The 24,762-nt window shown below is 43.8% G+C and overlaps 2 protein-coding genes across 7 annotated transcripts in view; one reads left to right on the top strand and one right to left on the bottom strand.

Moving 5' to 3' along the window:
- Positions 1 to 15,295, bottom strand: part of LOC126295359 (tRNA-dihydrouridine(47) synthase [NAD(P)(+)]-like) — a 174,598-nt gene extending 159,303 nt beyond the window's left edge. The window contains exons 1-2 of the mRNA XM_049987834.1: positions 14,817 to 15,295; positions 14,572 to 14,717 (exon numbers count right to left, since the gene is read on the bottom strand). Of these exons, the coding sequence (XP_049843791.1) occupies positions 14,572 to 14,717; positions 14,817 to 14,899 (229 nt within the window). The 5' untranslated portion in view covers positions 14,900 to 15,295. The remainder of the gene's footprint in view (positions 1 to 14,571; positions 14,718 to 14,816) is intronic.
- A 55-nt stretch (positions 15,296 to 15,350) lies between these two features.
- LOC126295364 (uncharacterized) overlaps positions 15,351 to 24,762 on the top strand; it is a 44,842-nt gene continuing 35,430 nt past the window's right edge. For all 6 annotated transcript variants that reach the window (XR_007552469.1, XR_007552466.1, XR_007552467.1 and 3 more), the window contains exon 1: positions 15,351 to 16,477. Coding sequence is in view for 2 of the 6 variants with exons in the window: in XM_049987844.1 (XP_049843801.1) it covers positions 15,462 to 16,477 (1,016 nt within the window). In the remaining 4 variants the exon portion in view is untranslated. The remainder of the gene's footprint in view (positions 16,478 to 24,762) is intronic.

Genomic DNA, 24,762 nt, shown 5'->3' with positions numbered 1-24,762 from the left:
CCGCATGTCGAAGAAGACGGCAACCAGATGTTGGCGGCGTGCAAAGGCTGTACGGACGGCAGACTCTAGGGAGACCAGATTATCGACGGCAGAGCGGCCTTTACGGAACCCACCCTGAGACGGAGCCAGAAGGCCTCGAGACTCGAGGAGCCAACTCAACCTCCGGCTCACCATACGTTCTAGCAACTTGCAAAGAACGTTGGTGAGGCTTATGGGGCGGTAGCTGTCCACCTCCAGTGGGTTCTTGCCAGGTTTCAACACGGGGAGGACGATGCTTTCTCGCCATTGAGACGGGAACACACCCTCAACCCAGATGTGGTTGAAAACATCTAGGAGGCGTCGCTGGCAATTCACAGAGAGGTGTTTCAGCATCTGGCTGTGGATGCGGTCCGGCCCAGGAGCCGTATCAGGGCAAGCAGATAGTGCACTCTGGAATTCCCAGTCGCTGAAAGGAGCATTGTACGACTTCGCGTGGCGCGTGTGAAAGGAAAGCCTCCAACTTTCCAACCGCTCTTTCCGGGAGCAGAAGGCCAGTGGGTAATTCGTAGATGCGGAACACTAAGCAAAATGCGCTGCTAACCGGTCCGCAATCGTGTCGGAGTCAGTACACACCACTCCATTCAGCGAAATCCCAGGGACAGAGACAGGCGGCCGATAGCCATTGAGTCGCCTAATCTTGGCCCAAACCTGCGACGCAGAGGTACGGACGCCAATGGTGGAAACATACCGTTCCCAGCACTCCTGCTTCCGTTGGCGAATAAGGCGTCGGGCACGGGCACGGGCACGGAGCTGTTTAAAAACGATGAGGTTCTCCAAGGACGGGTGCCGCTTATGGCGTTGAAGAGCCCGCCGGCGATCTCTAATCGCCTCTGCGATCTCGGGCGCCCACCAAGTCACAGTCCTCCGCCGAGGGGACCTGGATGAACAGGGAATCGCAGATGCCGCCGCAGAAACGATGCCGGTGGTGACCGACTGAACCACCGCATCAATGGTGTCATGGGAAGGAGGTGCGATAGTGGCGAGAGAGGAGAACAAGCCCCAATCAGCCTTATTCAGAGCCCATCTGGAGGGGCGTTCAGAAGAGTGACGCTGTGGTAGTGACAAAGATGGGGAAATGGTCACTACCACATAAGTCGTCATGGACACTCCAGTGGATGGATGGTGAAAGTCCGGGGCTGCAGATAGAAAGGTCGATGGCCGAAAATGTGCCATGGACTACGCTGAAATGTGTCGGCTCTCCCGTGTTTAAGAGGCAGAGGTCAAGCTGCGAGAGAAGAGTCTCGACATCTCTACCCCGGCCACTAATCGCGGCGCTACCCCACAGGGGGTTATGGGCGTTAAAGTCGCCCAGTAACACAAAAGGAGGAGGCAGTTGTGCTATCAATGCAGCCAACACATGACGCGAGACATCACCATCTGGCGGAAGATACAAACTGCAGACAGTAATAGGCTGAGGCGTCCACATCCTTACAGCGACAGCCTCTAAAGGTGTGTGAAGAGGTACACATTCGCTGTAGACAGAGTTAAGGATGTAGACACAGACTCCACCAGATACCCTCTCATAAGCTGCCCGGTTCTTGTAATAACCCCGATACCCACGTAGGGCAGGGGTCCGCATTGCCGGAAACCAAGTTTCCTGTAGGGCAATGCAGAGGAAAGGGTGACTGCTGATGAGTTGGCGAAGCTCAGCAAGGTGGTGGAAAAAAGCGCTGCAGTTCCACTGGAGTAACGCTTTGTCCATGTCCGAAAAAGGCGTGAAGGGGCCGAGGAGGCAGATCACGCCACTGGGTCACCTGCTGCCACCGATGGAGGACCAGTACAATCTGCTTCCATGGCGTCTGAGGGTCTGGCGAGATCCAGGTCCTCAGCGGACGCCCGGATCTCCACCTTATCCTCGGATGCAGAGCCTGTAGGGAGCAGTGGGGTGGATGCCACCGCGTGGTCCTTGGCCTTAGAGGTCTTCTTCTTCGTCTTGTCTCTCTGGTCCTTGGGTTTCATTGGCTGGGATGGCTCCAGCGAGTCAGTCTCCGGGACGGAGGAGGAGCGGGAAGCCCTGCGACCAGCCGCTGGTCTGCTTTTCTTCCATTGGCTGACGTCACCCTTCCCAGAGGCGGAAACCTGGGAAGGAAGGGACCCAAGGGACCCTTTCCGTGCTATTCGAGCCGGGGAAGTTTGAGGCTTCCCCAGCTTAGAAGTGGGGACTGATGTCCCCGATGGTTGGGGGGTTGCTGCTCCTGAGGCAGGTAGTGCAGGAGCAGCAGGGAGTGAAGTGCCCCCCACCATCAAGGGGGCAGGCTCTGAGAGGTGGCAGTCTGAGGGAGAGCTAATGGGGCCATAACAGTAGTAGCCACAGCGTAAGAGGCAGTCATTCGAACAGGATGGAGGCGTTCGAACTTCTGCCTGGCCTCAGTGTATGTCAGGCGGTCCAGGGTCTTATACTCCATGATTTTGCGATCTTTCTGGAAGATCCTGCAGTCCGGCGAGCAAGGCGAGTGGTGCTCTCCGCAGTTTACACAGATGGGAGGCGGAGCACATGGAGTAAAGGGATGTGATGGGCGTCCACAATCTCGACATGTGAGGCTGGAAGTACAGCGGGAAGACATATGCCCGAACTTCCAGCACTTAAAGCACTGCATCGGGGGAGGGATATAGGGCTTGACGTCACAACGATAGACCATCACCTTGACCTTCTCAGGTAAAGTATCAGCCTCGAAGGCCAAGATGAAGGCACCGGTGGCAACCTGCTTATCCCTTGGACCACGATGAACGCGCCGGACGAAGTGAACACCTCGCCGCTCTAAATTGGCGCGAAGCTCGTCATCGGACTGCAATAGAAGGTCCCGATGGAATAATATGCCCTGGACCATATTAAGACTCTTATGGGGCGTGATTGTAACCGGAACATCCCCCAGCTTGTTACAATCGAGTAACCGGCGGGACTGGGCGGAGGACGCCGATTTGATCAAAACCGAGCCCGAGCGCATTTTGGACAAGCCCTCCACCTCCCCGAACTTGTCCTCTAAGTGCTCGACGAAGAACTGAGGCTTCATGGATGTAAAGGATTCACCATCAGCTCTCGTACACACCAGGTAGCGGGGCGAGTATGGTTCGCTGGCATCCTTAGTCTTTCGTTCCACCCATGGTGTAGCCAGGGAGGGGAACGATTTGGGGTCATATGTAGTTGCGTTGTATTGAGCTCTGGAACGCTTAGAGACTGCTGGCGGCTGGCCGCCAGCAAGAGATGATGTACCACGCTTCATTGCGGGTCATCCGCCCTGATGCCACCTACTCCGACCAAGGGCCCTCCCCACGGGCGCCACCCAGCCTCAGCAACGACCACCTGGCAGGATGGCCATTGCCGGGAGTCCCAATGCCCCAAGGAGATAGGCATCTACTCCTTGGCATACGTGGGGAGTTAACGGCGCTGGCATCAGCAGAGCGATCCCTGTGTAGTCAGGGGGCTACAACCAACAGGGTACATGGCGGCCCCACCACAACGGACTGGCTACCGTGCTGGATTTCAGGTGATGTAGTCCAATATCGTCATTGGCGCATAAAGCGACACAGCATAGCAGACTGCAATAAACTGCACCCAAGAACAAATCCACGCCCAAGAGATGGTAGGTGAGCGGGACTGATAAGCGATGACGACAAACCCGGCTAGAGATGGTAATGCATGATGGACACATCGCTCCTTGTAAGGCGCCCTTCCCCAATCGGCTCGCTCTTCGGAAAATTTAGAAGGATGGAGGTCAAACCCGTTAGGGGACCATCTCACAAGGCCAAAACGTTTGAGACTCCTTTTAGTCGCCTCTTACGACAGGCAGGAATACCGTGGGCCTATTCTTACCCCCGAACTCACAGGAGGGGATTTAGGAGCCAGGTTTTAAATTGTAGGACATTTCCAGGGACAGATGTGGACTCTGACCACAATCTATTGGTTATGAACAGTAGATTAAAACTGAAGAAATTGCAAAAAAGTGGGAATTTAAGGAGATGGGACCTGGATAAACTAAAAGAACCAGAGGTTGTACAGAGTTTCAGGGACATCATAAGGAAACAATTGACATGAATGGGGGAAAGAAATATGGTAGAAGACGAATGGCTAGCTCTGAGGGATGAAGTAGTGAAGGCAGCAGAGGATCAAGTAGGTAAAACGACGAGGGCTAGTAGAAATCCTTGGGTAACAGAAGAAATATTGAATTTAATTTATGAAAGGAGAAAATATAAAAATGCAGTAAATGAAGCAGGCAAAAAGGAAAACAAACGTCTCAAAAATGAGATCGACAGGAAGTGCAAAATGGCTAAGCAGGCATGGCTAGAGGACAAATGTAAGGATGTAGAGGCTTATCTCACTAGGGGTAAGATAGATACAGCCTACAGGAAAATTAAAGAGACCTTTGGAGAAAAGAGAGCCACTTGTATGAATATCAAGAGCTCAGATGGAAACCCAGTTCTAAGCAAAGAAGGGAAAGCAGAAAGGTGGAAAGAGTATACAGAGGGTCTATACAATGGTGATTTACTAGAGGACAATACTGGGAGATACAATACTGCGTGAAGAGTTTGACAGAGCACTGAAAGACCTGCGTCGAAACAAGGCCCCGGGAGTACACAACATTCCATTAGAACTACTGATGGCCTTGGGAGAGCCAGTCCTGACAAAACTCTACCATCTGGTGAGCAAGATGTACGAGACAGGCGAAATACCCTCAAACTTAAGGAAGAATATAATAATTCCGATCCCAAAGAAAGCAGGTGTCGACAGATGTGAAAATTAATGAACTATCAGGTTAAAAAGCCACAGCTGCAAAATACTAACGTGAATTATTTACAGACGAATGGAAGAACTGGTAGAAGCCGACCTCGGAAAAGATCAGTTTGGGTTCCGTAGAAATGTTGGAACACGTGAGGCAATACTGACCTTACGACTTATCTTAGAATTAAGATTAAGGAAAGGCAAACCTACATTTCTAGCATTTGTAGACTTAGAGAAAGCTTTTGATAATGTTGACTGGAATACTCTCTTCCAAATTCTAGAGGTGGCAGGGGTAAAATGCAGGGAGCTAAAGGTTATTTACAATTTGTACAGAAACCAGATTGCAGTTATAAGAGTCGAAGGGCATGAAAGAGAACCAGTGGTTGGGAGGGGAGTGAGACAGGGTTGTAGCCTCTCCCCGATGTTATTCAATCTGTATATTGAGCAAGCAGTAAAGGAAACAAAAGAAAAATTTGGAGTAGGTATTAAAATCCATGGAGAAGAAATAAAAACTTTGAGGTTCGCCGATGACATTGTAATTCTGTCAGAGACAGCAAAGGATTTGGAAGAGCACTTGAACGGAATGGACAGTGTCTCGAAAGGAGGATATAAGATGAACATCAACAAAAGTAAAACCAGGATAATGGAATGTAGTCAAATTAAGTTGGGCGATGTTGAGGGAATTAGATTAGGAAATGAGACACTTAAAATAGTAAAAGAGTTATGCTATTTGGGGAGCAAAATAACTGATGATGGTCGAAGTAGAGAGGATATAAAATGTAGACTGGCAATGGCAAGGAAAGCGTTTCTGAAGAAGTGAAATTTGTTAACATCGAGTATAGATTTGTGTGTCAGAAAGTCGTTTCTGAAAGTATTTGTATGGAGTGTAGCCATGTATGGAAGTGAAACATGGACAATAAATAGTTTGGAGAAGAAGAGAATAGAAGCTTTCGAAATGTGGTGCTACAGAAGAACGTTGAAGATTAGGTGGGTAGATCACATAACTAATGAGGAGGTATTGAATAGGATTGGGGAGAAGAGAAGTTTGTGGCACAACTTGACTAGAAGAAGGGATCTGTTGGTGGGATATGTCCTGAGGCATCAAGGGATCACAAATTTAGCATTGGAGGGCAACGTGGAGGGTTAAAATCGTAGAGGGAGACCAAGAGATGAATACACTAAGCAGATTCAGAAGGATGTAGGTTGCAGGAAGTAGTGGGAGATGAAAGAGCTTGCACAGGATAGATTAGCATGGAGAGCTGCAGTCTCAGGACTGAAGACCACAACAACAAACAACACGTGTTTCTGTAGGGGGTGGGGACAATAAAGTGTTGTGTCCTGGGCACCGATGTGGGTGGGGGTGGGGTTTTTGCAGGCACCAGATATGTTCACATCACTGTTTGGAAAGTGAATTGGTAAATGAGCTATGATATTCTTATGTCTGAAGTAAACAATTATTTTCTAACTGTTGTTTGATATTTTAAAGATTTCAATAATATTCCCACTAAAGTCCAGATAACTGTATAATAAAAATATGTATCACTGGATGACATTAGTCAATATACAGGATTGGACAAAACTATGGACAGCATAGTACCATACCTAATGCTGTGTAGGAAACCTGTTGGCTTAAAACAGCTTCCAGTCTTTTTGAAATGGAGAATTACAGGTACTGTATTGCTTTTACATGGATGTTACACCACTCTTCCTCTTAACCTGCAAGTGGGCACGCGGCGTACTTTGTACACGTATAAAGAACATTTTTCTTTATGTTGATCAAAATCACAGTTTAATTTTATTTTAACTAAACAACAATAAAATAAACTTACATCATATGAGCTAAATCACTACTCAGTTGAACAGTAATAAAATAAACTTTCATTACATCACCTATTGCCCCATACAAATGTTACCCTTGCCCCAAATCATGTCCTACTTGATGCATTAAACAGCACAGTTGCATCACATCCATGCCAATCTACTTACTTGACTACTAGTTACCTCGTACATAACTGCTTCCGTGTCAGATTGTGCTGCTAGCTGAGAAGCTGTGTTATTTTCTTGCACAAACTGTAAATTTTTTCCTCACCTAGCTTGCTGTTTATTTTAAATAACTGCTGCTCACTTGGACGTATGGCAACTTATCACCGTTTCTGCTGAAGCAGCAGCAAAGGAATAAGTATGAGCTCACAATTGTAAAAGAACAATGTGAGATGTTTATATTTTCCCACCTCCGCGTTGCAAATGTTTCGAGTGAAATGCCCAGTCGATGCACAGTTGTTTTCACATCAATTCTACCAACATTGAGAGTTGTTTAGTTCTTCGGCTTTTGTAAAATTCCTGGATTCATGTCTCGTCGCTGTGCAGCCTATGAAAAGGATAGCGGAAGACTCCCAAATAAATTCCAAAATACAGTGCAGTTTTAATTCTAATGTATTTCCAGGACTCTGGTGCCCGAGCCTGGTGAACTGTACCGGTTACATCACATGTACCCAAAGTTGACATCAAACGACACAGAGTTCACAACAATCAACAAACGAGCGAGCCTACAATACATTTGCTCGCAACCCAACCCAAAAAACGAGTGCCTCAAGGCATCTGCGTGACCTCTATTTATACTTTTGTTAACAATTACAAACAATGCAAATTACAATTTTATGTACAATCACAATTAAAAGTTAAACCGAAGGTGAGACACACATTACTAAAAATTTACGATCTCAGTGCTGAACAGGGAGAACCTATTTTCAACTTAGTTACGAGTTAATATAACATTTTCTAACTAATTATGTTACAGGTAACAATTACATTTCTAAATTTGTTTATTATAAATCAACCGGTGCCAGAATTTTAGGGCTAACATATATCAGAGATTCAATTAACGTGCTTTATTTATATGTTCCATTTAATTTGCTGTAGTAATTTTGCAATGATAGGTTTACTGGTACATCCTGACCATGTGCTCTATTTCCTTCGATTAGATACAGTATTAATTTCACATTTATATTGTGTTTCTCACTTAAGAACAATGTTAATCAGCAAAGCATCGTTTTCGAATTATATGTATACTGAAATAGTGGTTATTTTTGTATGTAATTTGGAAACAGGTCACTTTACAACTGGACAATTAGGACTGGTGTTTATTTTTAATGCTCTCCGAGGGGTTCTGACAGGTAGCAATGAGATACAGTAATATTTGAAATGGAAAGGTACAAACCAATGTTTTTGTACTTGGCGGACTTTATAGATACACACCCACTTGAGTGTTAATAGTGGTAAGCTCAGGTAATGACGACGGATGTGGATTGTGATCACACACCCATCCCTCCAAAGTAGCCCACAAAGGCTCAATAACAATGAGATCTGACGACTGGTGGCCAGGTGAGAAGCGACAAGTCATCCTCGTGCTCGCAAAACCAGTCCTGGATGAGCAAGTTGTGTGAACAGCAGTCCTGTCATTTTGGAATACAGCATCACCTCTGGTGAAAATACTACCGTGGGATGGATCCGATCACCCAAAATGGTCACACAATCCTTTGCAATAATGTGACTTTGCACAGCGTCATTTCCTTAACTAAAAGACAAGTCTTTTGAACTCTACTGAAAGTAAGTTGGATTAAATATGAAACTTTGGGTGTGTAAGAAGCCACAAGGGTCACATATGTTGGACTACAAGAGACGATTTTAGAGGCATATAGAGATAAGTATGTCCTATTCCTGAGGTACAGAAGCACAGGAGAGTGATTCAGGAGGCCTACAGAGATAAGATCTAAATTATTTGACAGAATTCATGAAGCAAAGTGTCAGTAAAGGTAAATTAGTTGACAGAATTAATGAGGCAAGGTTTTTAGGAAATTATTGTAGACAGAGAACACAAGCTGCAAGAGAGAAAGAACGACGGGCTGGTACTGGACACTACACTACATCATGAGACACCAATGAAAGGCTTAGGATGAATTGGGTAAGACTTTCCATCCCCTCCGGTCTCTGAAAGATAACCAATGAATAAAAATATCAACATAGCCAATAGGCAGTGTGAAGCATTACAAGCTACATCATGCCAGGGACTGGTGATTTCTAAGGGGAAAGACGAACAAAATGCTAGGACTGGAAATCCACTTGAGAGAAAGATTCTGTGGAGATTTGGTGACAGTACAGGATAGGCGCGAAAAGTAGTTGTGGACGGAGGCAGCAAGTGTGTCAGTCGGAATTAAATACAGGATGGTGCACAAAATGTGTTACCAATTGTTTCTTTCACAATTTACGACGCACATTAGATATCCTGCTAGGATCTCTACGGCAGTATCAGCAGAGCTTGGAAAAACAAATGAGTTACAAAATGAAGTGTAATTCACGATACTGCCACTAGGAGACTAGTAAGCAGCAATGGCTGACAATGGAAGACTGACAACACAGCAACAATTGGCAATTGTGTTACTTTTTCGTGAAACGAAAAGCCTTGTTGTGACTCGGAGACGTTTTCAAAAACAGTTTAACACACGATGGGACCCTTGCAAGAAGACCACCCACAGTTGTACGATAAATTTGTACAGGAAGGAACAGTATTGGAAGCAAAGCGACCTCGGCCTGAGCCTGTTTGTTCACCGGAGAATATTGAAGTGGTACGAGTTGCTGTACAGAGAAGTCCCGGGAAATTGTGTAGAAAGGCAGCAGTGCAACTGGGAATATCCAGACACTCCGTTCAACGCATTCTTAAAAGTGACCTCCGTATGTATACAAGACGACCTGTGCACAGAAGCTCACTGAAGAACACAATCAGCAGAGACAACTGTTTGCTCAGTGGGAGGAAGTTGGGGAAGAAACTCTCAACAAGATTTGGTTTTCAGCCGAGACACATTTTCACTTAGACGGTGTGGCTAACAAACAAAATGTACACTTTTGGGCCACTGAAAACCCACAAGTGCTTCATGAATGACAACATTATGCTACGAGGATTACACCGTGGGCAGCAATTTCCAGTCATGGACTTATTGGACCCTTTTTCTTTGAAGAAACTGAACAGCGAATGTTATTTGAGCATGCTTCCCAATAGCTCCATTCCACAGCTTCTTGCTACTGCCTTGCCCTTCAACATGTAGTGGTTCATGCAAGATGCAGCAAGGCCACATACTGCAAACACTGTGTTGGAGTTTTTACACGAGCATTTCGACATGCGGATCATTTCACTCAGGTTTCCAGGTCGCTCCAATGACGGACAAAATTGCCCCCCCCCCCCCCCCCCCCCCGTAAGTCCAGACCTCAATCCGTGTGACTTTTTTCTTTGGGGGTACCTAAAGGAAAATTTTTTCCCAAAACATCCACGTGATTTAATCGAGATCAGAAGACTTATTCTTCAAGCTTGCAGTGAAATTGCAGAATACATGTGCCATAGGGTAATCACTAACTTCAGTGTTCGTTTGAAGGAAGTTACGAAACAAAACGGTGGTCATATTGAGCATGTGCTGAGTTAGAACAAATCTCTATGGATGGCTCTTCATTGTAGTATATGTTCCAAAATGGTAACACATTTCATGCACCACCCTGTAGATGCAAAACTCTGTCGATCTTAGATTCAGACGAGGGCTTCAGTTAGCAGATGGAACAGTGATTAGACAGTCACTGACTCTGTGTGACGACTTGACTTTTAACTTTGAGGCACCTCAGCTATGAAAGTAAATTTGATCTAAAGATTCAGAATAAATTTTGAGGTTAATTACATGTCTCGAGTACTTATTTTCCTCATCATCAGACAATCAGTCTCACTCTCAGTTCAGTCAACCGACCAAATTTCCTGCAGCATACAACCCTCTCGCTCAATCCCTGGCAAACTCCACACTCGGGACGGCGAGCCTGTGGAATACCACGATACGGCTACCCAAATCCTCCCCGAACTCCTGCCGTGTTTCGCTCTCAGCCAGAAGTTAGAACTAGAAAGTGTGTCTAACGGGACTTGATCAACTAAATGACGTTCTTCTATCACTCTGTAGTCCAGGTTTTATAGTTTCAGCACCATGCTTTTGTGTTAAGGTCATCTGCAAAACTGATGAGTGGTTCTGGAAATCCAGTTTGCCTTGCAATTCCCTGCCTATGAAGCCCCTTCAAGTTGTTTCGATGTTGACAGGGTTCACGAGTGCGACATTCAATTATGCAGTGAATTTTGCAGCTGTCGTCCCCCCATTTTTCATCAAAATCCCCTTCAATGACTGTGTCACAATCACTCAATACATGCTTTCATCTCGGTTATGACTTAGCGGGTGATGCTTTTCCACTTTCCTTGTATGTAAATCTCCAATACGGTGCCTCTTTAAACACCAAACAACTCTGCTACCTCGGTGAGGAAACACCCACCGACTATTTCCCCACGTTTAACTTCAGTTAGCTCCAATATAATGGACTCACAACTACACGGAACCACTGTTCTGAGCATGACTGACACTTGCAATGTATTGAGCACATTGCACACAATGTATTGAGCACATCGCACAGGTGCTGTTCATGATCAAATACAACAGCGCCACCTGCAGGCTCGGCAAGCAGCTACATTTATGTTGAAGCATACATTTCTAACAGTGTTTCCCTATTTTTGCCCAACCCTTTACTTGTTCTTAACTTCACTAGTCAAAGCTGATGCATCATATTCTTCATTATATCAAACAACCTCTGTTTTTAGTATTTAGTTTATTGTTGACACATAAACAAAGCTTCTGACGTTACCTTTTTAATTGCCCACCATGTGTATGTACACTGGTTTACTAGTTTCTACATGACTAAGCTGCAATCATCAGATCCCACGGGGTACACACTATGAAATCATACTGCGCTGTGCTGTATTCCGTGGACCTGAAGATGGCAGCTCAGTCCTGTTGAAATTAATAATCCAGTGTAAATACACTTGCTCAAGGCAATAAGAAACTTCATACCAGAAGCTTTCTTTACATTGAGTTAATGGATCACTCTCCAGCTGACAATGTCAGGCATTTATAATGTTGTTGGCAGTCAGAAAGATTATACGTATTTTCAAGTGCTCAGTGAATGTTTACTTTCGAAAAAAATGTATCAAATAATTTGCATTAAATTTTTCTTGAAAAATGGAATAAAGTACTGATCACATTTCAAATACTGGCTGTGGCTTTTGGCGAATCTACCATGAGTAAACCAAGAGTTATCGAATGGTATAAATGTTTCAAATAGCGCCTACAAGATGTTGGAAATGACGGCTGTCCGGGATGCTGTAGCGCATCAATTACTGATGCTCAGGAAGTGTTGAATAAAGCTGACAATGGTACAGAGCTTCTAAAGAATGTTATAACAGGTGATGAAACATGGGTATACAGGCACGGCATCGAAACTGAGGTCCAGTCGTCCCAGTGGAAACTGCCTGAAGAGCCACGGACTGATAAAAATTCGACAAGTTTGATCAACTGCGAAAGTCCTTCCCACTGTTTTCTTCTATTACAAGGATAGTGCATCACAAGTTCCTGCCTTATCACCGTTAGTCAATAATAAATACTACCGCAAAATTAAGCACCCTCTGCATGAACCAGTCTAAAAAAAGCCAGAATTGAAGCAAAATCACTTGGAATTGCATCACGATTCTGCTCCTGCTCACACCTCAATGCCTGTTCATGACTTTGGCAAAAAAATGGAACCATTATGTTGCTACGGCCACCACCATATTTGCCAGGAATGTCCCCCTGCACCTCCTTTCTATATCCGAGGCTGAAGGGAACCACAAAAGAATGCCGGTTTGCCGCCGCTGATGGGATGAAAACAGAATCGCTGAAGGAGCTGAACAATAATGAAAAGTGAGTCTTAGAATTGCTTCCAAGATTTGCGAAATCAGGGCTCTGATTTCTCTTAATTTATTAAGATGACCGTTTCTCCTTATGTAGGTGGACGCCAATAAAATATTTTCAAACTCTGAGGAGAATGTCAGTAATTAAAATTTCATAAGATGGTCCAGCTGCAACAAAAAACGCCTTTGTTATAATGACTGCTACCCCAATTTGTGTATCATATCTGTGGCACTCCCTCCCTCCCCTCCCCCCCCATTTCGCAATAGTATAAAACAAGCTGCTCTTCGAACTTTTTCAATGTCCTCCGTCGATCCTATCTGGTGCAGATCCCACACTGCACAGCAGTACTCCAGAAAGGGATGTACAACCACAGTGCAGGCAGTCTCTTTTGTAGACCTGCTGCATTTTCTACGTGTTCTTCCAATAAATGATTTGCTGTACCCACAACATTATCTATGTGATCATTCAAATTTAACTTATTCATAACTGTAATAAGTAATCATTTACCAGTATTTACAGCCTTGAGATTCACAAGATTTATCATGTAATTGAAATCTTGTTGATTCCTTTTGGTACTCATGTTATGACTTCTCACTTTTTTACTTACAGCCAACTGCCACTTTTTGCACAGATATCTTGTCTGAAGCAATTTACAACTTGTTTTGATTGTCTGATGACTTTATAAGATGCTAACTGACAGTGTCATCTGCAAACACTATCTAAGAGTACTACCCAGATTGTCTCCTGAATCGTTTATGTAGATCAGGAACAGCTTCTAACTTAATCAACTACTGAGTAACTGGAAACAGCTTGTCATCCTTAAACAGAAAATGGTTTTCAAAAACTAAAATTACAACTATAAAATATAATGTGCCACATTGTTCAGTATTGAGCCCTCTTCTGTTTTTTTATTTATGTGAATGGCACTCAGTACTGTCCTGTAAGCTCCACAGTAATTATGTATGGAGATGATATTATTGTTGTTGTAGTAGTAACACATGTACTGTATATTTAAAAAAAAAAACTGTACAACAATATATATTCTCAATTTCATCAGTACAATACTATTATTAAAGAAAAAAATTACACAAACACAGACACTCTATGAAAATGATCCACATTATACAAGATTAAACTTAACCAATGACCTGCTAGGTGTAGTTATCACTACTATGTTTCAGCTTAAGAAATTTCTTCTAAAAAAACTCGTCCTGCTCATTACAAGAAAATCATTGGTACAAGCAAAGTAAGAACTGCTCTGAAAGAAAAGTAAATAGTAACAGATCATCTATTAAAAAATTGACATATTTTACCATGTGATGATAAGATGTATAATCACTGAAATATGTTAAATGACAGTCATGTCCATGGTGCGTAACTATATTTGTTTATATACCTGTGCAAAGCTCTTTAGTGGATTAAGCACATCTGAAGATGTCACGTACATGCCCAAAACCAGTTATGTGAATATATATAAGCAATGGCAATATGATAAATTATTACACACACACCATTTAGACCCCATGTTTGATCTTATCTGACGTTGTGCTGTATTGCATATCATGAAATGTTTTTGTGCATATGCAATGAATTATTAGAGCAATAAAATATTATTATTATTGCTATTGTGTTTGAGGGAGCTCAAAAATGGCTCTGAGCACTATGGGACTCAACTGCTGTGGTCATTAGTCCCCTAGAACTTAGAACTACTTAAACCTAACTAACCTAAGGACATCACACACATCCATGCCCGAGGCAGGATTCGAACCTGCGACCGTAGCAGCCGCACGGCTCCGGACTGCGCGCCTATAACCGCGAGACCACCGCTGCCGGCTTTGAGGGAGCTAACGAGGCGCAGAGGAGTCATGTCAGCATCAACTATCACATTATACTTGTGCGACATATTAATTAACGTTTTATACATTACCATGTGCTAGTATTTTTTTTTTTTTTTTTTAACGTGATCCAGAGTAACAATTAATAAATAAACTATGACCAGCGAAAACAAACATAGCCTACCTTTGCGATTCTTTTTCTGTTCTTTACTCCAACGTGCCTTCTTCTGTGGAGGCTGATTATCTTCATTTTCAGCTGGCTTCTCTCCATTCTCATTTTCGGTTTTCTCCACCTGAACTGCAACCATCTCGCGATCAGATACCACGTACCTGGCACATCAGATGAAAGTCACAGGAATAGTTAAACTCTAAATGAGTTACAAAATATTCCTTCCTCGGTATTATATCTATTGGTATAATAAGACTCACTCTTGCTTTATAAGAAGAACTCCGCCTTTGCTTTTTCCATTAACTTCAGCTGGTAAGTCCACGGCGACAGCAGTGCTAGCCATCTCTGAGAATAGGACCCTTAACTTGTACTACAACAGAATGTCACGAACTAAAACTGCGAAGACGCTACCCAAAACCACGTCACGATGGAATACTTTACAAAGCCAACTTGCTTTCAATATTGTTTACATCCATACACACTTCACTCGGTCGTGGTCTCTGCCATTACGCAGATAGTCATTGGTTATCAATTCTCTTGTGGATAGCCAACATTTCTGCGAAACGAAGCAAACCAGAAAACACTGTTTCAGTAATAGAATTAACTAATTGCCTTCGTCCAGTTCTTATATTCGTCAACCTTATCCATAAATATAATAAAATAATGCAAGCTTCATTGGCGAAAAAAGTCACTAAACCCGTAAACCTATTCAGGATGTAGCATAATTAGATTGGCAGCGGCAAAGGGTACAATAGCTGTGTTGCTCGATTGTCATTTGGTTCTCAACTGAGGGTTTTTTTTTGTGTGTATGTTAGAACAGGGATGTAGTAAAATATCGTTTTTTTTATGGACAGAAACAGTTACTAATAATAAGTTAGTAAATTTCTTTGCCCGTTCTCCCAGACATGAGTACTGAGAAAGTGGGTTATTATTTTAATGAAGATTGCCGTCTGTTCTTGTCGAAATTTAAAGACAAGGGCTCCTTACAATTTGACGCTTTCGCTGCTGTATGGCAAGAAATGAAGTTTTCTTTCGTCCTGACACAGTGGAAATATTTGGGTGAGATGCAAGAGATTGTGGAGGAATACTTAAAAGTTTGCAAGAGGATTTGGCTGAAGTCTGAAACAGTGGAGGAACGTGTTTGTGGTCTGTACTTACTGCGAGCAATTTATCTTAAACAACCTGCAGCACGGTACATGAAGATCAGCCTGTCGCACGATGATTGGCAGTGCCTGAAACATTTTTTGTACTTAATAAAGGATTTTCAGCAAAATGAAACCAGGTATGTACTACAAGAATTGTTCGAATTGAACGCATTTGTCTTCAGTGTACCCGATTGTACGCTGGCAGAAGGCAAAGAAGACGTTGGCCGCTTAGAGTCTCTGGGGACTCAGTTTACTAAAGTACATACGCAATACAGGAAGATGTTCTCGGCGTTGGAGCAAGAAAATAAGGAATACAATGAACAGAGAAGAGCGTGCCTGCGAGTTTATCCGGAACTCAGTTCGTTCTCAAATGCCGAAACTGATAGTTTGGTACAACAACTTATGGAAAGATTGACGGTGTTCGAAGATGAAGTCAGCAAAGTAGGGGATGATTTTAATGAAGCGAATGTGACTGTCATTGAAGACGTGGAAAGGAGGACATCGATGAAAAGAAAGAGGATTTCATATCGGGTGAAAGCGGTTGGTGATTGCTGCGAAACTGAAGAAAGCAGTGAGAGTGGAGACGATAGCAATATTTTAGATATGCCTCAACTTCATTCCGAAGACAGCGATGAAGGAGTGGAAGACGAAGAGACGTGTGATGTTCCTATCGCCCGTCGCGTGGATAAAGGTGACGTTCATATGAGCGACTTCGAGTTGTCGTCTGTTACTTCGGAGGACGACGGAGGATCGTCGAAATGCACTACAGCTACAGGGTATGTGAAAACGTGTTAACAGCCGTATGTAATAAGAGTTCACTGCTGTTTCAAACCTCTCCGATTTCCAGAGCGCACGCGAAGAGTGCACTGCTATTTCAACACCCCCCCCCCCCCCCCCCCATTTCCATAGCGCACGCGAAATTTTTGTTTGCAAGATGCTTCGGACCATCGTATTTATTTTAAATAACTGTTGCGTTAGAATTCGTTGTCAATTGAAGAAACATAAACGTTTTTTATATGAAAGCAACAGAGAACACACTCGTGATTAGAAGCTTTTAACGAGTGAATATTTAGTTACCACAGTGACAGAAATTATTAGAGGCCAATTTCATTTCTATTTGGTACAGTTCCCACACATGTTGGCAGTTTGCAGAAGCATTGGTACAAGTGATTTGTAAGCAATCTCCTTTGCAGACTGAGTGCACTTCCCCCTTTATTCTACCAATAAACTTAAGTATACCAAATGCTTTACCCATAACTGAGTCTATGTGGTCATTCCATTTCATATCCCTACAAAGCGTTAAACTCAGGTGTTTGGCAGTGACTCACTGATATAGCCGTAGGATACAACTTTTTCTTTGTTTTGTGGAGTGCACAATTTACATTTTTGAACATTTAAAGCAAATTGCCAATCTTGGCACGGTTTCAAAGTCGTACCAAGACGTGACTGAATATTTATACTGCCTCTTTCATACAGCACTTCATTACAGATAACTGCATCATCTCTAAAAAGTCTGAGGTTACTATTAATATTGTCTGCTAGGTCATTGATACATAACTTGTGAACAGCAGGGATCCCAACAACTTCCCTTGGGTGCACCTGAAGTTGCTTAACTACATCTGATGATGACTCTCCATCCAGGATAACATGCTGCATCATGCCTACCAAAGAGTCCTCAATCCAATCACAAATTTCGCTTGATTGTATTTTCGACAATAGAAAATCCAGGATGAAATAATGTCGATGTTATGACTTTGAGTCACAGACAGGCACAACAAAAAGACTGAAAAACAAGTGAGCTGGTGGGCAGAAAGGACACACACACACACACACACACACACACACACACACACACACACACACACACAGAGAGAGAGAGAGAGAGAGAGAGAGAGAGAGAGAGAGAGAGAGAGAGAGAGAGAGAGAGAGAGAGAGGGGGAGGGGGGGGGGAGCGAATGCAGCTCTGACACACATGGCCGAAAGATTACTTTTTTAGCAGTCTTTTTGCTGTGCCTGTCCACGACTCACCATATCTGCTATATGGTGAACAGCAATCTATCCTCTTCATGACATTGCTTTTGACAATAAGTCTAGGTGTGCTACTGAGGTAAATGCTTATCAAACATCAAGAAATACTGCATTTACCTGCTTGCCTTGATCCGAAGTGTGCAGTATGTCATGTGAGAAAAGTGTGAGTTAAATTTCACATGATCAATGTTTTCAAAATTTGTGCTGGTTGGCATGGAGGAGGATACACACCTCATTGTGATTGAGCTCAGAATATATTCTAAGATTCTACAACAGATTGATGTCAATGATATTCGACAGTAGTTTTGTCGATAACTTCTACTAGCCTTCTTGTATATGAGTGTGACCTGTAATTTTTCACAAGAACAGCGCAGGGCTTTCTGTTCAAGGGATCTATGATAGATTATGGTTAGAAGAGGGGCTAACTCAGTTACAAATTCAGTAAGTTTTAAATCAAAATGCGATGATGTACGTTCATTAAGACAAGGAGAACAGCTGCTGTAGCATTTATTTTGCTACTGTATCATTTTTCAGTTGGTTGGTTGATTTGAGGGAGTGGACCCATCGTGGAGGTTGTCAGTCCCATCGTATTAGGAAAGGATGGGGAAGGAAGTCGGCCATGCCCTGTTGAAGAATAAATCCCGGCATTTGCCTACAGTGATTTAAGGAAATCACAGAAAACCTAAATCAGGATGACCGGATGTGGGTCTGAACCGTCATCCTCCCGAATGTCAGTCCAGTGTAATAACCACTGTGGCCACCTTTTTTTTTGTTTTTTAATGTACACTGTGGCGAAAGACTAAGCTGCAGTGTAACTTGAGGTCTAGTTTAGGTTGAAAGGTGACAGTTCGGTTGTGAATTGGTAAAGCAGTATCAAAGGCTTCAACTAACCCGAAGTACCAAATGGTCCATGAAAGCTCTTATTGACATGTTTGTCAGGTGTCCTCAGTCACTACTAAGTGGATAAGTCTCAAACTGTGAACTCAAAGCCTTAGGGTACATTTGTGCCAGTTTACATGTCCTCCATCACTTGTTTCACATCTGGAAATGATTTGTTAACTTGAAGAATGCCATGTTGCATCAAGGTGTGGTGCCAGCATTAAATTGTATGTTTCCTACATAACTGACTGTAAGTCAGCTCGAATGTTGGAGGAAAACGAGGCGATATCATTTCCAGTAGGGTCTTGCCTGTAGTAAAGCACTGTGGTACCGGAGACAGGGTTTCCACCCATATGCCGATCTCCAATTAATCTATATGTCCGAGCCTAGACCATGATACCACACAAAAAACTATGAAAGGTGGTACCCCTATTTCCAATTCACCTATACAGCTCAACCCCACAGTAAAAGTGCTCTTATGGTATCGGCAGCTTTTCTGTCGCATGTTGCACTCGTTAATTGTATGCACAGTGAATGATGGGAAGTGAACATGACAAGTGAAGAGTGGGGTAGGACAAGATGGTGGAACCCATGAGAAAATACTTTCCGATAAATGTTGTAAGTGGACCAATGTTTTTTAATTAAATCTTGGGAGAAGGTAAATGGATCATCGTTTATTACCATAATAATAGAGTCACAAGTTTGATATATTAGTAAACATTGTTCCCTCTACCTTCTACCACGATTTAATTAAAAACATTAATCCACTTACTCAGCAATCGTGGAGACACCTAAGTGCACAGTTTATACTTTGACATACTCTGTTTTATCTGACAGCATTCTGCACAATATATTTCATTGTGCCACAATGTAACTACATGCATCCCTCATCATGACAACCGTAGCACACTAAATGACATAATAACATACCTAACTACTTAATGGAAAATCTCATATAAAGATGTGAAACAATTACTAACAAAGAGATAGAGGGGCTGGCCAGTACTTACCTCAGCTCAGTACAGCCGATAGAAACACAAAAAACAACCGAAAATGTAAGTTCCTAGCTTTCGGAATAAATGTTCCTTCATCGGGGAGGTGAGAGGGGAAAGAAAGGGAAGAAGGGAAAGTGGATTTAGTTACTCACAACCCAGGTTATGAAGCAACAGGGAAAGGAAAACAGGGAGGGTAGCAAGGATGGCCTCTGACAACCATGCCTCCATCCCTGTTTTCCTTTCCCTGTTGCTTCATAACCTGGGTTGTGAGTAACTAAATCCACTTTCCCTTCTTCCCTTTCTTTCCCCTCTCTCCTCCCCGATGAAGGAACATTTATTCCGAAAGCTAGGAACTTAAATTTTCGGTTGTTGTTTGTGTTTCTATCGGCTGTACTGAGCTGAGGTAAGTACTGGCCAGCCCCTCTATCTCTTTGTTAGTAATAATAACATACCTCAAAGACATATCGACTCCACGTAATTAAACCACTGGAGCATGGCACCTCTTCATACACACTGCCCTCTCCAACAACATTTCACTTCCACTTCCAAACAACATCGTAGCTTGATGGCATCACGCAGCACATTGCGGCGCAGTGCAACTACGTTATAATTCCCTCGTACGTATATCTCGCGAAGAGACCATGAGGATAAAATCAGAGAGATTAGAGCCCACACAGAAGCATACCGACAATCCTTATTTCCACAAACAATAAGAGACTGGAATAAAAGGGAGAACTGATAGAGGTACTCAAGGTACCCTCCGCCACATGCCATCAGGTGGCCTGCGGAGTATGGATGTGGATGTAGATGTAGATTAGAAGCAAATGGGTGGTATCCTAGAACCAGGTATACGCGAATAAGCTTGTGGTTGATGAGAGCCTTAAACACAACTGCCTCTGTAGTTCTACACAGTAACGAATGTTATTATTCATTTATAGCATTCATGTTATCCAATCGAAAAGGATAACTTTCAGGGATGTAGGAAAATAATCTGTATGTTGTAGGACCTATTAGCAATAAACTACCACTATACTGCTATTCATACTTATGACAGTTAAATCAAATTAATTAGACAGCTGGAACTTTGGATAGCTCTGTCGCTTTCTCAGTCATTCTAAATAACTCCTGTCTGTCTGCTGTTGATAGCTTAATATATAGTTGATTGTAATGACATTGTTCAAAGAAAACGTTTACCGACAACTATAAGTACTGAATGCTGTTTGCAATACATTATAACATATCCTGCAGCTTTATGACAGATACTAAAACTTGCCAAGCAGCTGACAGAACATGTAAATTCCTGAATTTACATACTCAGGTAATTCGTAGAAATGGTGGCTAATTGAGGTGTGTTTATAACTTTCTTTCGATTTAGTAGTGATACTAAGTTTCTTTCTTTATGTTACACTGAAGCATGTTGAATATGTTACCTCCAAAGCAGATAACTCCATTCAGAATACTGGACAAGCAGGCAGTCAATGTGAAAATTATTTTTGTGTTTTGTATTGTAATTGTGTGCATCAAACTTCAGCCGAAACTTATTAGGCAGTACCGAAAATTCAATTTAAACCATTTGTGGTGACCTATGATGTCATCAAGATGGTAGCCACCCTATCTCCAGCATATTGTATATGGTGACCATAGCAACACTGTATACACCTGCGAGCAAAGATAAAAATGACATGAAGTATTTAATTCCTGCAATAAAATTAAACTAATGGGACGAATATGGGAAGGAAGAGATTTAGGGTGGGAACAGGCTAAATATATGATAATATCAATAATAGCACTATCGCAAAACATATTATCCAAAAGATCGAGGACACAAAACACTCAACATGCAACACAGCACCACAAAAACGAAAACAATAGGAATTGCACATTTTACTAGATCCACATATCTCAAATGCAGCCCTCTATTATGAAAGACCCACATACAAGTCAAGAACCGAGAACTGCAAATTTCACTTGACTAGTTACAATACACACACACACACACACACACACAAAATTGCAAATCTAAACAAACATACTGTACTTAATTAACTAAAACCAACAAAATACGAAAAAATACTTATCACCTAAAGCCACCAACAAGTAAAACTAAGTTGCTGTCTCCCCTCCCCCATTATCACTCACTCACTCACTCACTCACTCACTCACTCACACACACACACACACACACACACACACACACACACACACACACACACACTACAAAACCAAAACACAACTGTGATCTTTATGTGGGTTCCTGGTCACATTGATCTGACGTGAAATGAGGCTGCTGCCAAGGCTATAGTCTTCTTTCCTCAGCCTGCTAGTTCTTGCATTCCCTTCCATGATATCTGTGTTGCCGTGTGTCAACAGGCCGTGCCCCCCTGCTGTCCAGGGATTATAATAGGCACAAGGTATTTCTGCCTGTCTTAAGAGGCGACTAAAAGGAGTCTTGCACGTTTTGGCATTTATGTATTGGTCTCCTGTAGGGTTTGACTTCCATTTTACAAAATTTTCCTGAAGAGTGAGCAATTTGGGGAGGGGCACCTTCCATGGTGCATCTTGTCCATCGTGTGCTGAGACCTATTGCATCCTTCGTCGACCTGGATCTGTACTTCCGCTCATTCTCCAACTGTTGGGTGAGGACACCCTCCTGGGTGCGTATTTTTCCATCAACTGTGTAGTATCGTTTTCTACGCTGATGATAATAATGGACTTGTTTGCTTGGTTGCACCTGATATCCAGCACGGGAGCCAGTCCGTTGTGGTGAGACCACCATGTACCCCGTTGGTTGTAGACCCCTGACCACACAAGGATCGCTCTGCTGATTCCTGCACCGTTAACTCCCCACGTACGCCAAGGAGTAGATGCCTGTGATCCTGGGGCATAAGGACTCCCAGCAGTGGCCATTCTACCACGTGGCCTTTGCTGTGGCTGAGTGGCACCCATGGAGAGGGCCCCTGGTCGGAGGGGGTGGCATCAAGGCAAATGACAGGCGATGAACCGTAGTACTTCACCTCTTTGTGGTGGTCAAACACCAGCAGTCTCTAAGCATTCATGGGCTTAATTCAGTGCACAGAAGTACGACCCCAAATCGTTCCCCTCCCTGGCCACACCACGGGAGGAACTTCAGTCTAAGGATGGCAGCGGCTCTTATTTGCCCTGGCACCTTGTATGTTCGAGAGCTGATGGGTAATATTTCATGACGATGAAGCTTCAGCTTTTTGTTGAGCATTTAGAGGGCATATTTAAGGAGGTTGAGGGCTTGTCCAAAATGAGATCTGGGTCAGTCTTGATCAAAACTGCATCCAATGCCCAGTCACTGGTGTTATTCGCTTGTGACAAGCTGGGAGACGTTTCTGTAACCATCATGCCCCATAAGAGCGTAAATATGGTCCAGGGTATCATATTTCACAGGGTCCTTGTTTTGCAGTCTGACGATGAGCTGCAGCCCAGTTTAGAGCGGCGAGGTGTACATTTTGTTCAGAGTGTCCACTGGAGTCTGCGGGTTACTCAGGTTGCCACTGGTGCCTTCATCTTAGCCTTAGAGGGTGATACATTACCCAAGAAGGTCAAGGTGATGGTCTACCACTGTGATGTAAAGCCCTATATCCCTCCCCTAATGCGGTGCTATAAATGCTGGAAGTTTGGCCATATGTCTTCCCGTTGTACTTCTAGCGTCACATGCTGAGATTATGGATGCCCCTTCACATCCCAATACCCCATGTGCCCCACCTCCCATCTGTGTCAAATGCGGAGAGCACCATTCCCCTTACTTGCCTTACTGCAGGATTCACCAGAAAAAAAGGAAAATCGTGGAGTAAAAGACCCTGGACGGACTGACCTACACTAAGGCTAAGAGGAAATTTGAATGACTACATCCTGTATGTATGACATCGTCTTATGCCACCACCACAACATTTGTAGCCCCATCAGCTCCGCCAATCCTAGTCACCTCTCAGAGCCGGAAGGCTACACCTGCCCCCTTGATGATGAGGGCCATTTCCCTCCCTGTTGCTTCTACAACACCTACTTCAGAGGCAACAACCCCCCCACCCACCCACCCACCCAACCATCAGGGATATCTGTCCCCACTTCTGCACCGGAGAAGCATAAGTATTTTTTTTTGGGGGGGGGGGGCGTTCCTCTTGCTAGAAAGGGGTCGCTTGGGTCACTACCTTGCCAGGTTTATGCTAGTGGGAAGATGACACCCGCCAGTGGCTGAAGAGTCCAAAAGCAGCTGGTTGTAGGGCATCACACTCACCCTCAGTCCCAGAGACTGAATCAGTGTAGTCCTCCCAGCCTGGAAACCCAAGGAGCCGCAAGAGAAGTCCAAAAAGAAGATCGCAAGATCAAGGGAATTGCGGTGGCACCCAACCACCGCTACCTACAAGTTCTGCTTCTGTGGATGAGATGGAGATTCTGGTGTCCACTGAGAGCCTAGATCTCACCCGACCCTGAGACACAATGGATATAGACTCCTCGGGGAAAAAGTCAGTGGCAGCAGGTGACCCTGAGGCATAAACTACCTCATTGAATGTTCCATGCCTTCCCAGTCTCACGATGACGCCGTCATCCAGTGGAATTGCGGGGTTGTTTTCCACTGCCTTGCTGTGCTACAGCAACTGTTAAGCTTTACACCTGCTTCCTGCACTGCCCTCCAGGAAACCTGGTTCGTGGCTATAAGGGATATTACAGGAACCGTTGCGACTATAATCGAGTGTCTGATGGAGTTTGCATTTATGTCCTAAACTCACTCTGTTATGAAACTGTGCCTCTTCAAACCCCTCTTGAAGCTGTGTGTGCAATGTATCTGCCTCCAGATGGTGCAGTACCCCTGAATGTATTAGCTGCACTGATTGATCAACTCCCGAAGCCTTTCCTACTTTTGGGAGATTTTAACTCCCATAACCCCTTGTGGGGTGGCACTGGCTGATGCAGAGATGTCGAAACTTTACTGTTTCAGTTCGACTTCTGCCTCTTAAATACTGGCCCGCCACACATTTCATTGTGGCTCAAGGTAGTTACTTGGCCATTGATTTATCAATTTGGAGTGTGGGACCTCTCCTGTCTATACACTGGAGAGCACATGATGACCTATGTGGTAGTGACCATCTTCCTGTCACTGCCCGGCGTCAGGCACACGGATACCTGCCCAAATG

The sequence above is a fragment of the Schistocerca gregaria genome, chromosome 11 (genome assembly GCF_023897955.1).
Source record: "Schistocerca gregaria isolate iqSchGreg1 chromosome 11, iqSchGreg1.2, whole genome shotgun sequence".
NCBI classification, from domain to species: Eukaryota; Metazoa; Arthropoda; class Insecta; order Orthoptera; family Acrididae; genus Schistocerca; species Schistocerca gregaria.
Note: the sequence above shows the minus strand (reverse complement) of the source record. Positions and strands in the feature narration are given on the sequence as shown.